General features: G+C 37.9%; 1 protein-coding gene across 3 annotated transcripts in view; it reads left to right on the top strand.

Annotated features, from left to right (window-relative positions):
* The first annotated feature begins 255 nt into the window (after positions 1-255).
* Positions 256-15,804, top strand: part of KPNA4 (karyopherin subunit alpha 4) — a 67,158-nt gene continuing 51,609 nt past the window's right edge. The window contains exons 1-2 of one of the 3 annotated variants that reach the window (XM_027061513.2): positions 326-464; positions 1,030-1,167. In XM_027061513.2, coding sequence (XP_026917314.1) covers positions 1,084-1,167 — 84 coding nt within the window. In that variant the 5' untranslated portion in view covers positions 326-464; positions 1,030-1,083. Of the gene's footprint in view, positions 465-1,029; positions 1,168-15,804 lie in introns of all 3 variants that reach the window. The other 2 variants (XM_053221259.1, XM_027061514.2) reach the window with 2 other exon arrangements.

Genomic DNA, 15,804 nt, shown 5'->3' on the forward strand with positions numbered 1-15,804 from the left:
TCCATCGTCCTTTTTGATTGGTCGAGCGCACGGGAGCCTGGCTGACCAATCGGCGAGCTGGGCTGGCGGTGATGGGCGTGGCCGCGACTCCGGGGCCCTCAGATCGAGGCTGCCTCCCCCTCTCAGCCGGCAGCACATTCCGCCGCCGTTGCCGCCGCCCGGCCCCGCAGTTGTCTTCTCTGGAGCTGCCGTCGCGCTGGGGTTAGGGCGGGGGGGGGCGGGCGGGGAGAGGAGGAGAAGGCCAAGGCGGAGGCAGGTGAGAGGAGGAAGGAAGCGGCGGCCCGGCGAGCATTGCAGCTCAGGCGGCGGCCCGGTTCCTGGGAGTGTCGGTGCGGCGTGGTGGTTGGGGCGGATCCCGCGGGGCCCGGGCGGGGGAAGGAGTCACCGGCCCGGCCATGGCGGACAACGAGAAACTGGACAACCAACGGCTCAAGAATTTCAAGAACAAAGGCCGCGACTTGGAGGTAAACTCGGGGGCGCCGGAGGGGTGGGGGCTTTGGGCCTCGGGCCGATCTCCGCCGGGACTCCCAGTGTGGGGAGTAGGGGCGGGTGCCGCCGCCGGGCCGCGGGGGAATGGCGCTGGGGGCCGGCCCGTCCGTGACGCCTCTGTGAACGCGCCGGGAAGTTTGTGTCGGGCCTGGTCCACCTCCGCCGGGGAGCGAGGTGCTGGGGTACGGCCGGCGCGGCCTAGGCCTGCCGGGGGGAGCCGGCCCGGCGCGGGTGCGAGGGGCTGGGCCGCGCGGCAGGGAGGCCGGGCGCGGCGAGTGCGGAGGAGGCGTGCGTGTGCCGCGCCGCTTCGGCCGGGCTGCGGCCCCAGCCCCGGCAGCGGCGGAGATTCCGGCTCTCCCCCGGGCCCCGACGTCTAGCGCCGCGAAAAGGAGGGCGGTGGGAGGTGGGGGGACAAGTGTGTGGCGACCGAGTGGGGCTCGGAACTTCCCCTGCGGGGTCCGCGTCTCCACTTAAAGGCATTTTTTCTGGTCTTCCCGACTCCCGCTTTACCCCTGCCTCCCCCCAATATCCAAACTACAGGAGTCAACTTCTCCGTTGAAAAAAACACCCCCGGCGTGAGAGGCCATCCTGGTGATGCTAACAGTGCCTTCCAGCGGCCTGTGTTTTACTCTGGATATAGCTGATTCAAGATGTGGCTCACGGTGTGCCCTCTTCCAGGCAAAGAATACCCCTTATTTCAGCTTGCTCACAAATCTCTTTATCCCCTCCTGAGAGACCACCAGCTGCATTCTTATATATAAAGTCCACAGGGTTATACAAAGCTGTCATCCTCTAGTCTACAGTATCCTTTCCCTCCACCTGCTGGTGGTGGTAGTGGGGGGATGGGGTGGGTTATGGAATGGCACCATAACGTTTTATTATTTTAAAAGGGCGAAAAAAAAAAACCCACCCTTCATTATCTTCGATACAGCTGCTCCTGAGGTTGTTAGGCTACATGAAGTGTGAGGGTGAAATCATACACACACAACACAGATTTTCGATAGAAGACTTCGCTTTAGTTTTAAGAGTCTAAGTAAATCGAGGTGGGTTGTTTTTTTTTAATAGTTCAATCCTGCGTCTGAATCAGGAATTTAGCTTTGAAAAGAAAGTGAAGTATTTTTTATGTTGTTCCTCTGTACTTTTTTATACTGAGATCTTCAAATTCCCATCACCTGTTTCTGAACTGTGAGCATTTGCTTGACTGAGATAGTAACTATTTTCTGGGCTTTTCACAAAGCCATTCAGTCTCTAAAGTAGTTGGTGCTGTTTTTAGTGGTTTTCATAGTTTGAGGAGCTGTGACTGTGGCTCTTCATTCTGTGAGTGTTTTAAGGTTAACGTGAGACATTATCCTGTGATCCCTTTTTTTAAATGAAAATTTTTAACATCTTTATTGAGGTAATTCACATGCTATAGTAATCACCATTTTAAGTGTCCAGTTTGTGATTTTCTTATTAAGTTTACCTCGTTGTGTAATGATGTGAAGGAAATTTTTTTACTAATACCAGTATTTAGAACGAAAAAAAATTACAGAATTTAAAAGTATAAATACCACTAGTGACAGAATCCAAAAAAATAGCAATTAGATGCTTGACAGGTTCTAATCCTTTCCCCTCTACATTTCTGCCAATTTTTTTTTAAACAACTTCATTGAAATGTAATTCATATACCACACCATTCACTTATTTAAAGTGGTTTTTGGTGTTTTCACATAATTGTGCAACCATTAGCACAATCAATCTTAGAACATTTTTATTGCTACAAAAAGAAATTCTAACTCATGAGCAATCTCTATTTCCCAGTTACTCTCTGTGTCTCTAGATTTGTCTATTTTGGACATTTCCTGTAAATGGAGTTATACAGTATGTGATCTTTTGTGAGTGGCTGCTTTTAGGTAGCATAATGCTTTCAAAGTTCACACATGTAACGAAAATGTAACAGTGCTTCCTTCCTTTTAGTGGCTGAATAATTGCTAAATAATATTCCAAACTATGGATATATCACATTTTGTTTATCCATTCATCAGTGGATGGCCATTTGCATTGTTTCCACTTTGTAGCTATTATTCATAACGCTGCTATGAACATTTACTTAGACATTTTGTGAGGAACTGTGTTTTCATTTCTTTTGGTTATATACTGAGGAGTGGAATTAATTGGATCATAGGGTGACTTTATGTGTAACCTTTCTTGGGATTGCCAAAATGTTTAAAGTGACTTTTTGTTTGTTTGTTTGTTTTGGTAAATTGATGTTTCCTCTTATCGTGAATCTCTTATTTAGTCAGATTGTGCTGTCTCTATTCAAACAATATTATGAGTGACTTTTAAAAGTAACCATAAATAGGAGCACCTGGATGGCTCAGTTAGTTGAGCATCCAACTGTTGCTTTTGGCTCAAGTCACAGTCCCAGGCTCGTGGGATCAAACCCCACATTGGGCTCCTTGCTGAGTGTGGAGCCTCCTTGAGAATCCCTCTCGTTCTCTCTCTCTCTCTCTCTCTCTCTCTCTCTCTCTCTTTCTTTCTTTCTTTCTTTCTTTCTTTCTCTTTCCCCTCTCCCTCCCTTCCATGCTCTCTTTCTGAAATAAAAAAATTTTTAAATAAATGTAAATTAACCAAATATTTTTGAGAAGTTTATAGTGCCTTAAATGCATCCTTTGGTAACTTTAATAACCATGTGTGTACAAAAGGAAAGTGATATTTTCACTTTTCCACCTAAGGAAATGACATTAATGGAAAATCATACTTTCTCCTCACTTCTTTAGTCACATCACCTGTAGTGAGATAGAAACATCTTTTATTATCCTTGGAGAACACTAGAATGGCCTGTTTTGTGTATTTATTAATTACATATATGTCTGTGCCTCAGAACAATTACTATGCCCATAATCTTCCCCTACAAATTGGTTACTATGTTTTGCTACAACGGTTTCTAAGAAAATACTGCTTTTTGGTTTAGGTCTTAATGATGCCATCTGTTTCACTGGGAGGTTTTTAATGAAGAAGTATAGACCAGTGCTAATCAATACATTTTGTTTAATCCAGTACATCCAGAATACCAATATAACATCAGCAATATAAAAAAATATTGAGATATTTTATATTCTCTTTATCCAGAGTCTTCAAAATCTGGTTTGTATTTTACATTTAAAGCATATCTCAGTTTGGACTAGCTACATTTCAGATGCTTAATAACCACATGAGGCTATTGGCTGTCTTATTGGACAGCATAGAAATAGAATAGCATATAGAATGAGATAATTGTACCACTTTTCAGTTTGATCTAACATTGTTTGATTTGAAATTAATAGGGTACAAAGTTTTAGAGTTTAGTGCAATCTCATATTCTGTAAATTTGTGTGTGACCTTGAGAGAGTCAGGTTTATGAGTCTCTCATCTGTAAAACTAGAGGTACTTAACATCTGCTTCATGAGTGTTGTGAAAATTAATGGGTTAATGTTAGGAAGATGCCTAGCAGTTCTCTGAGCATTTTATCTCTTTTAGCTGTTCTGCTAGGGGGTTAGGGTGACTTAATAGGATTCATTGTAATTGATTCTTTTATTCCCTAGTTTGCAGTTGGCTCTTTGTTTTTCCTCCGTGTCCATACAGAATTTAAGTTACATTGAACTTATAATTAACAGGGAAAGTTTTTAAGGTAGAGATCTGTAATTGCTCATTGAAGGGCAGTTTGGCCACAGGGAATTATTGACCCTTCTAAAGTCATAATTTCTAAGTTTTAGAAGTTGAAACTGATTTAGAGATTTAAATACGACACTGATTCTTACCTTTCATCCTACCATTCTGGCTGTTCCAAAATGTGGTCATGCTAACTTCTTGAAACACAAAAGCATTAAAGAAAGCATATGTCAGTATCCATGTAAAATAATTTATAGGAATCTAAGGTAATATTCAAGACTCAGATGCTTTCTTGCAGTGTGGCAAAGGATCATCATTATTAGTTTAAGAAAAGTAACCATAGAAAGAGTACACTGAATGCAACACAGGAAATGTGTAGTGACCAAATTTCAAATAAAGTATATGTCAAAATATAGCAAATTAAGCTCATCTAGTTTAGGTTTTAAAAGTAGAGGGTCGACTCTTTTGTAGACTTTCCAATAAATCTGCATGATTTTTATACAAGTTCTGAGAGTATCCAGGGCCTAATAGAGCATAAATTCTGTTAGAAAATAATTAGATCTTATAAAAACACAATTAAAAAAACCCTAAATATTAAAGAATAATAAAATGTTATGTGATTGTAAACTTGTGATTGTGCACACAGCATAAAGTATGAAGTCAGCTTGAACTTTAGAAATAAATAGTTGTTTGGTTGGCAAGAGTTTAATAAATTGATCAGCTATTTTGTTGTTGTTAAATGGCTTTGGTAGTTTGTAACTGTACAGAGTGAAAAGCATTGTTAAGCTATTAAGTCTTGTTAACTTTTAGAGACTGACCTCTCTCATCACAAATCTTGGAACATATTTACTATACTTAAAATAACTACTGTCTAATTTTTCATATAATAGTCCAAGCATGTGACAATATGAAACATCTGATGGAAGTATAGTTAGGAATTAAATAATTGTTTTTGTGCTTCCTGCCAGCTTTCCTGGTTTATAAGACAGTCAATTTCAGAATTGCTTCATTGATAATCTTCTTTGAGATATCAAAATGTCTTTGTTTTTCATAGTCAAATGAATATACAAGATTGGGAAGAATTTTAGGAGTGATTTAGCTGTAAAAGAATGAAATTACTTTAGAAGAAATGTGTAGGTAGGTTTTAGGCATTGATGTCTAATACCTGTTAGTGACTGTGGGTCCTCAATATTTTTAAGTGTTTTCTGGGGCAGCATTCATATACTTAATTAAGGCCTATAGTGATAAAATGACAACTTGTGGTCAAGTCTAACCTTGAATGATGATTTTGGTAGTTGCTGGTTTAGTTTTGGAGCAGAGAAGTATGATTGAAGGGAACTGACTTTTGAGCACACACTGTATATGCTTTTACTTGTATTCTCATTTCTCTCAGTCTAATAAGTAGGAATTAATTATTCATTTTATAGAAGAAAAATCTCTACAGTTAAGTGACTTAATAGCATCACATTTAAGGAATGATTTTAATTCAGGTACATGTCAAAGTAAAGTGTGTACTATTTATACCATACCATATTACTTGTCTTTAACTTCTCTCAGCCTTCATACAGGTCTGAAAGTTGATTAAAAGGCTATATGTAAAAGCATAGTCAAATGGGTATAGTAGATATTCAATAAGTGTTTCCTTTTCTCCCAAAGAGAGTTTTGGAAATAGTATATCTAATGTGACCTTTAAACTCTAGAGAACACATTTATAGGCTATTTAGATTTAGTAAAAGGGCTAGGGGAGACTCCTGGTTTTTTTACAGTTAATGTGAGAACAACCTCTGTATTGGCACCTGTTAAATAAGGACAGATATATACTGTATGTGCTTCTAAGGGCCTCAGTTCAAAAGCTTTGGGAGCATAAGATGTGTTTATGCTGTTAAAAATTAAGAACCTCAAAGAGCTTTGTTTGTGGGTTTCTATCAACATCATTTCAGAAATTAAAACTAAGAATTTTAAAAAATATTAACTCCTAAAAAATCATGAAACTATTTTATAGAAACATAAATTTCTAATGAAAAATAACTTATTTCCCAAAACCCAAAAAATTTGGTGAAAAGAATGACCATGTTTAACTTTTTTTGAAGTGTATCTTATGTATGGGACAAGAAAAGATAGTTGGATTCTCATGTCTGTTTCTGAATTCAGTCTTTTGTGCTAATGTTCGTTGAAATTTATGAAGAGTATCCAACTTCACACAGATAGGCAGTTGGAAAGGGAGGATGTTTTAATAGGCTTTTCAGATAATTATGGAAATTTTTGTTTTTGATTCTATACAATAACTCCACAAAATAGTTTCTTAAGGGTTAGTTGCAACATGGAATCTGAAGCCACATCAGTGAACCTTTCATACTCTTATGTTAGAATTTATAGGTCTGTCTTGCACCTGGAATGTATCTTTTGCCCATGCCTGATTTTGTAACAGCATGTATTGGTCATTTGGAAAATATTAGTTCACAGAATTATATAGATCTTCCAAATACTGACACATTTTATTATATAATGAAAATTCACAATTATTGTCACTTAGTGTCACCAAATAGGTTATCAGAAAAATCTTAAATATTAGGCATTTGTGAAGCTCATAGTGGTGGATACAGGTTTTCCAATATTCTTATTTTCATTTGAAAGCTTAAATTTTATCATTAGCAAGAAACTCTGTAGTTGTTTCCCTTGAAGCCATAAGCTCACTTTGCTCATTTTTGTGAAAACATCTGCCAGACTCTGTCTGAATAGCCATAATTTGTCTGTCAGTCGTTCTTTCAAGTAAAAATGGTGTTCCATGAAAAAAATGACTAGTTCAGTTTGCAAATCAAGCTCACAAAAACTTTCTCCTTGAGACAGTCCTCGTATGGCAGAAGTGGGTATTTTGCAGAAGAGGTTTATGTGTAATCCCCATTTTATCACAAAATTTTAGAAAGTCTGGTTTTTAATAAAGGTAATTTTTTACTGTTTAATCAAGGACATTAAGTGAACTGGCTTTTTTTTTTTTTTTTTTTTGACTGAAATACAGTGAGTACTTACACAGCTTGGTGACATTGCCTTTAATTCATGCTCAAGCACCAGCAGTTTCACCCGCTGCATTGCACTGCAGTGCAAATATTAGCACGATAATATTAGTAGTAAGATGAACATAGTTTTGATCTGTGGACCCTCTGAAAAGGTTTCCAATGTCCCCACAGGGACCTATTGATAACACTTTTGAGTACTGTTGTCTTTGTTGATTAGTGTTACTTCTGTAAGAGGTGACTGTCACTTTTAATTAATAAAGCTCTTAAAAGACTTTGTAGTATCACAGTTAAAGAACATGGACTATAGAGTCACACCAGGACATGAACCCTGTTTCTTCCATTTAATAGTTATGGAAGTTAACTTAATCTTTCTAAACCATTTAAATGCTTAATAGTGCCTGACATATAGTATATGCAGAGTGAATGGAGGCTTTTTTTAAATTTCTTCCAGCTTGCTTCATCGTTCATTTTATCCAGATAACCCCTTGTGTTCCCTGTCAGAATAATATTTTGTTTGCAGTTCCTTTTTTACCACTGTGTACCATAACTCAAATCATATCACATAAATTGGGGAAGGCTTCCTTTTCCCTTCATTAGCACTCAAGTGAAAGCCTTTCTCCTGTGTGCTTCAACCAAATTGTGGCAAAATTACTAGTTTCTGACTTCATTTCTTTAATTCTGTGTTGTAAGTAGGTTAGTAAATACTTTATGTAGTTTGTAACTGTTTTTCCACAAGATTGTAAATTTAATCAGAAAATAGTTCTAATTCACAGTGTTTAGTACCTGTGATGAAAAATGACTTAAGGTGATAGACATGCTGGTGATATAAGAGTAGCTTGACTATTTAAAATCTAAGCTTTTTCTATTACTGTTTATTTACTATTAGAACAAAATTTTATTGGCTGTCACTTTTACCGTAAATTTACTGTACATGAAACCTGACATAAATTACAATTTCAATAATTTGTTTTGAGAAACCTGTATTTTATTAAACTTTTATTAACAAAAGTCAGAATCCTAAGATAATATGGTGTTTTATAATTTGGTGGTAGACATATTTTTAATATTGGAAAGCAAATCATATTCTCAGTTTCCTATTTTTTTTTAATGTTTATTTATTTATTTTTGAGAGGGAGAGCTAGTGAGTAGGGGAGGAGCAGAGAGAGGGAGAGAGAGAATGCCAGGCAGACTCCGCGTTGTCAGCACAGAGCCCATTGTGGGAGTCAATCTCACAAACTGTACATCATGACCTGACCTGAAAGCAAGAGCGAGACGCTTAACCAACTGCACCACTCAGGCACCCCATCCTATTCTTTTATGAAAAGTTTAGTTCCGGGGCACCTGGGTGGCTCAGTCGGTTGAGTGTCTGACTTTGGCCCAGGTCATGATCTCACGTTTCGTGGGTTCGAGCTCTGCGTTGCGCTCTGTGCTGACAGCTCAGAGCCTGGAGCCTGCTTTGGATTCTGTGTCTCCCTCTCTCTGCCCCTCCCCCGCTGGTGCTCTGTCTCTGTCTGCCTCTCAAAAATAAAGAAATGTAATTGAAAAAAAAAGTTTAGTTGCTCAGTATTTATTCATAATCCTTGTTTTAGTTTTTTTGTTTTGTTTTGTTTTGTTTTTTTTTTTAGTTTATTTATTTTGAGAGAGACAGAGCGAGTGGGGAGGGGCAGAGAGAATCCCAAGCAGGCTCTGGGCTGTCAGCACAGGGCCCAGTGTGGGGCTCAAACTCACAAACCATGAGATCATGACCTGAGCAGAAACCAAGAGTCTGATGCTTAACAGACTGAGCCACCCAGGCACCCCAAGTACTTCTTTTAGTTTTTATAGAATGTCTTTGTGATTCCTTAAAGTAGGTATTACATAAATTTATTTAGTTAATGGTAATTATATCCTGATAGCTTTACAAGTAGTGTCTGCTTGGTTGTACTGAATGACCCTATCCTCTTTGCCACCCATCCTGCCTTTTTACCCTGGTCCTTTGTACTCACTTTCAGCTGTTGCTGGTCCAGAAAAGCAAGGAAAATATAGTCTTAATATTTTCAAGTAATTGTTACATTATTCTTGGCTCTTTAGTAAGTATGAAACCCAGTCTTTTTTTACTCTAAATAGTGGCTTTAAGGATACCCTGAACTCTTTCTTCATAATGTTGTTAGTGTGAAAAGTTAAGTCTGATAGCTTTAGGTCGAGAGAGCTCATTTTTATACTATGTAGTTATGTTTTAGGGAAAAGAAACCCAGTTCACATTAGTTGAAACATAAGCTTTCATAACCCAGTAAGTCCAGGGCCACAACTGACATTAATTGTGATAAGAGTTCTAGTGAAAGTCTAGGGAAGACTGATTGATCAAGATTTGATTGCATGCTTATGCCTCAATCACTTTGGGTAGAGAAATATGGTTCTGTGATTGGCCAGCAAAAAGTCACATGTCATGTGTCCAGGTGTGTGTGTGTGTGTGTGTGTGTGTGTGTGTGGTAGATGGGGAGGGATGTTGGTAATTTCACTTAACTTTCAGATTTGTCACAAGAACGAGGGGTCTGTTAAGAGTAAGTAAGAAAGGAAGAAAAAATTTACTGAAGACAAAATTACAAAGCAGCACCATTCAATACAGATGTAGAATGGTTTCTTATTTTGCCTTTGAATATTATGTGTGAATGTTTGTTGTATTACAAGCGTATCTGTAAAATTGAACTCATTGTTGATCAACTGTTTTCTCCAAAATTTTGAGTGTTCACATTTTTTCTCTTGATGTCTTGAATAATTTTTCCCAGTTCCCTTTTGTTCTCCTGCTTTAAAATAGTATTCTCCTCAAATGATGGAAAGCTTAATTAGGACCAATAAACAAATACAAAAAGACCAACATCGTTACTCGTTAGGGAAATGGCAGATCAAAACCATAATGAGATACCATTTCAACCTGCTAGAAGGGGTTCTTTAAGTATGAAAATTAAAGTAAGTAAACAAAAACAATAAAAAGTGTTGGTGAGGATATGGAGAAAGGGCACCCCTCATACATGGCTGATTGGAATGTAAAATGGTGCATTCCACCTTGGAATGTAGTTTGGCAGTTCCACAAAAAGTTATACAGTTAACATGTGACCTAGCAATTCCACCTCTAGGTATAACACCCAAGAGATTTAAAAACAAGTGTCTGCACAAAAACTTGTACATGAATGTTCCTAGTAGCATTATCCATTGTAGCTGAAACGGAGACAACCCAAATGTCCATCAACTGATGAATGGCTAAACAAAATACGGTCTATACATACAATGGAATACTATTCTGCCATAAAAAGGAATGAAGTACCACTGCATGCTATACCATGATGAACCTTGAAAGTATTATGCTACCTGAGAGAAGCCAGTCATAAAGGATCCCATACTCTATAATTTCAATTATATGAAATGTCCAGGATAGGCAAACACATAGAGACAGAAAGTGCATTAATAGTTCCCAAGGCCTGGGACAAGGGGCACATGGAGAATGACTGCTAATGGGTATGGGGGCTTTTTATGGTGAAGACAGTAATTAGATGTAATTAGATGGTGGTTTATGTGCAACTTTATACTAAAAAAAACCACTGAATTGTACACTTTAAGTGAATTGTATGGTGTGTGAATTATATCTCAATAAAGCTGTATGTCTTTTTAAAAAAGCTTACTAGAAGTAAATAGGGACTGTGACAACGTTCCACTAACGAAGGGTCACAGGTGAACTCCTGTTATCTCTTTTTACCAACTTCTCCATCTGCCCTTCTCTGTGTTGAATTTATTTGTTCAGCAGATATTTATTCAGTTCCTGTGTCTGAGGTTCTGTTGTAAGCAGTGAGGATAGAATAATGAATAACACTGGCTAAATTATCATGGAGTTTACATTCTAGCAAGTCAAGATTTCTCAGATTCCTGCTCTAAACTGACCCTGTGGGGATATTCAACCTAACATAAATTGAGCTGGTGTTGTGGTAGATCTCTTATCTTTCTTTCCTAAACTCAAATTCGCCCCAAACATGAACAGAAAAGACATCCTAAATGTTTACTGTCCAGTAACTCTTCCTTTGAGGTTTGTGGAAATGCTGGATTTTTAGAGTGGAAAGACCTAGGGTTACATTTTAATAACTGTATGCCATTAGGAAAGCTTAATAAATTTTTTTAACCTCAATTACTGTAAAATTAAAATCCACCTAATAGGTACTTGCTTTGATTAAGCTTTTAAGAATGCAGAGAACACCTTTTATTCGGACCAGGTCAAATAAGGTGGGATGTTAGGAAAATTAAGGAGCCAATTCTCACATTATGCAGCATACCTCAGGTAAGAGTGTCTTGGTGGTAGGAATTCATGGATACTCTTTGTGCTGCTCTGCCAGCCACTAACCCAGTTGCTAAGTTTTATTTTTCCCAGATATCAATGGTCTTATTAGTCTTTATGTAGTTTTGTGTTCAATTACTGAGAGAATCTGAGCTAATACAGCTCTGCCCAAGGTGAAACAGATTGTTTTTACTGGCCTGCTTATGGATTGGCTTTTCCTGAGTCAAGTGCTTTCCCTTCACCCCACCCCAGTCAGCAGTGATGTGAAAGGGGGGGTGTCACATGATAAAGAACAGCCTTTGCTTGCTTCTGCAGCAGTATCCCTGGAAAGAGAAATTTCTCTTAGACAGGGTTGTAAGTATGACATTATTTAGCTAATGTCACTCCATTCTTTTCTGTTAACTTTCTACTCACTGTTAAAAATCTGGGGCACATGATTTACCTCATTATTAATCTCATCTCCACAGTGATTGCCTTATTTCTGCTTTTGCTCTTGTCCAATTCATAAAACAATCAGCATGGTTCTTTTAAAAAATGAAATGATGCCCCTCCTCTGCTTCAGTAGCTTCCCACCACATTTAGCTTCCAAACTCTTTACTGAGACTTTCAAGGCCTTGCCACATCTGGTCCCTATCTATTTCTCCTACCTCTGTCACTTTATTTTCTCCCTTAGTTATTATACTCTCATCTTCTTTTCAGTTTTTGAACTCTAACACTTCAATAGCTCTCTCCTCTTTAGGCTCTTCACACATGCTGGTCTATCTGAATGCTTTCTTCACCCCCTCTACCTGCATCCCCTTTCCTTCACTGCTTGGTTATTTCTCATTCTTTGAGTCTTCAATGTAACTTACTTAGAAATGCCATCCTCCCAACTCCCCACCCCCCACTGAGCTAATTGAAATTTAACCCCCCTTGTTGTTTTTCTTAAGAACACTGATGATAATTTGTTAGTGGGTTCACTCACTATTAATTTCTCCCATCAGACTAGAAGCTCTGTGAGAGTACAATCTTTGTCTGTTTTGTATACCACTCTTTTCTTAATTCTCATTACAGGGCCTGGCATGTAAGTGGCACTTAAGTAAATACTTGAGGGAATTAAATGAAACTTAAAAAAAGATGTGTGTGTGCACTCTGATTAGAATTGATGGCTAAATCAAAAAAATTTTTAAGTCAAGGTAATTTTTGTCTCTTGAAATGGTAATGGCATGGTAATTATAGAAGTCTTTCAGAAAAATGGGAAAATAAAGTAATCTTCCATAATCTTACTGCTATTAATCTTTTAGAATGTTTCCTTTTCCTTGTGTACAGCTTTTCAAATATATTTGGACTTAATTTGGGTTCTTATGAGAATAACTCATAGTGGAATACAGCCAAGTTTCTCCACCTTGACACTAATGGTACTTTGGGCCAAATGATATTTTGTTGTGGGAGAACCATTCTGTGCGTTTAGCAGCATCCCTTGCCCCTACTACTAGATGCCCGTAGCATGCTCCCTCCCAGTGTTAACAGCCAAAATTGTCTCCAGAAATTGCCAAATGTTCCCTGACTGGGAAAATCTCCCTGGATGAGAACTGTTGGGATTCACGAAGTTCAGTAGATTTCCCAGAACACCATTACTTCAATGAATTTCTGTTGTCTATAAAGTCAGTCAAAATTTTTTAATAAGTCATGTATTTCAGGCTGTCAGTTCGGTTTAGCAGATATCTGAGTGTTTCCTACATAAATACTAGGGAAGGGGCAAACACTAAACAGCAACTTAATTCTTGAGGTGCCTGGGTGGCTCAGTCGGTTGAACGACCGACTTCGGCTCAGGTCATGATCTCACGGTTTTTGAGTTGGAGCCCCGCGTCAGGCTATGTGCTGACAGCTCAGAGCCTAGAGCCTGCTTTGGATTCTGTATCTCCCTCTCTGTCTGCCCCTCCCCCGCTCATGCTCTGTCTCTCTCTGTCTCAGAAATAAATAAACATTAAAAAAATTTTTTTTTAAATTCTTACCTTTTTAGTTTATAATTCCCCCATTTGTATAACTTCATCTTAGACTCTTCTGCCACTTGGGCAGGTAAATCCACCTTAACTTTAACACTCAGTTTTGCTTGTCTTATCTTTGCTTTTAGTGGATCCCTTGGAAACACCTTCTTGTTTTCCTTTTACTTTGCCATTTCTGATTTATATTTCTAGGTTGCACTGAAGCCTCAGTTGAATTGGAGGCGTCGGTTCAATATGGACTTTGTCTATTTTGTATACTACTCTAAGTTCTCATCACAGAGTCTGGCATACAGATTTTCCTCATCAACAATTTGTATTGATCACTCATTGAACTCTTAGACTAGTTATTTACGTACCCACATTTAGTATTTCCTCATGTAAGGTAATGTTTTCACTTGTGTGTTTTGTAGAGAAAAGTATTGCAAAAGGGTATGTATGACTTGTACACCAACAAATTGGATAACCTAGATGAAATGGATAGATTGCTAGAAACATACAACGTACCAAGACTGAATCTTGAAGAAACAGAAAATCTAAACAGACCTATAACTAGTAAAAAGATTGAATCACTAATCAGAAATCCCCCAACAAAGAAAAGCCCAGGTTCAGAGGACTTCACTGGTGAATTCTACCAAACATTTAAAGAATTAACACCGATCCTGTTTAAACTTTTTCAAAAAACTGAAGATAAGGGAATACTTTAACATTCATTCTATGAGGCCAGCATTACTCTAGTACCAAAGCCAAAGACACTACCAGAAAACTGCAGACCAATATCTTTGATGAATAGTGTTGGCAGAAATTTTCAAAAAAGTAGCAAACAATTCAACAGCATATTAAGAGGATTATATACTGTGGCCAAGTGGGATTTATTCCTGGAATGTAATGTAATGGTTCAATATATGAAAATGAGTGTACTATATAACACATTAACAAGAATGAAGAACAAAACCACCCATGATCTCCATTGATACAGAAAAAGCATTTGACAAAAATCAGTACTCCCTCATGATAAAAACCCTCAACTAGGAATGGAAGGAAACTACCTCAACATAATAAAGATCAAATATGAAAAACACCAGCAGACAACATATTCAATGATAAGTGAAAGCTTTTCCTGTAAGAATAAGAATAAGACAAGGATGCCCACTTCTACCAATTCTGTTCAGCATAGTCTTGAAGTCCTAGCCAGAGCAGTTAGGCAAGAAAAAAGAAATAAAAAGCATCCAAAGTGGAAAGGAAGAAGTAAAACTATGTTTGTAGATGGCTTGATCTTTTTATGTAGAAAACTCTAAAGATCCTCCCCAAAAAATGTTAGCAGTAATTAATGATTCAGCAAAGTTACAGGATGTAAAATCAGCATACACTCCTGAGGAACAATCTGTAAAGGAAAGTGAGAAACATATTTAGTTACAGTAACATCAAAAGGAGTAAAATACTTAGGAATAAACTTAACCAATGAGGTAAAAGACTTTTACATTGAAAATTACAAAACATTGCTGAAAGAAATTAAAGAGGACACAAATAAATGGAAAGGCATCGCATGTTCATAGGTTGGAGGACTTACTGTTAAGTGTCTACAAAGTGATCTACAGATTTAATGCAGTCTCTCAAAATCCCAGTGGTGTTATTTGTAGAAATAGAAGAGTCCATATGGAATTGTAAGGAACGCTGAATAGGCAAAACAATCCTGGAAAAGACAAAAGTTGGGGAGGTCTCACACTTCCTAATTTAAAACTTACTCCAAAGCTATAGTATTCAAGACAGTGTGGTATTGACACAAAGTCATACATAGACAAGTGGAATAGAATAGGGAGCCCAGAAATAAACTCTTGCATGTAAGATTTTTTTTTTTTTTAATGTCAGAGATTTTTGACAACAGTGCCAAGACCATTCAGTGGTAAAAGACCATCTTTTCAACAAATGGGGCTGAGAAATTTTGATATCCACAAGCAGAACAATGAAGGTGGACCCTTACCTAACACCATATACTAGAAACTAAACTCAAAATGGATCAAGGACCTAAACGTAAGACCTAAAACAAAACTTAGGGAAAAAAACAGGTCAAAAACTTCATGACATTGGATTGGACAGTGATATCTTGGGTATGACACCAAAGACGTGTGTGTGTGTGTGTCTTGTACAAAATAGGTGAATATAAAAAACTAGAAATGCAATTTTTTTCTGTTCTTTATTTTCTGACTTTTCCAAAGAGATATGTGTAACTTCTGAATTTAATACATTTCCCTATTGTTCAAATATTAGATAGTGAAGCTACTGTAACCCCATTCCTTGGAGTTAACAACTGTTAATAATTTCTTAACGTTTTTTGTGATTTTTAAAGTATAATTATGCACTAATTATTTCAGTGCTTATAATTTAGATG

Source organism: Acinonyx jubatus, chromosome C2, assembly GCF_027475565.1.
Source record: "Acinonyx jubatus isolate Ajub_Pintada_27869175 chromosome C2, VMU_Ajub_asm_v1.0, whole genome shotgun sequence".
Classification (NCBI taxonomy): Eukaryota; Metazoa; Chordata; class Mammalia; order Carnivora; family Felidae; genus Acinonyx; species Acinonyx jubatus.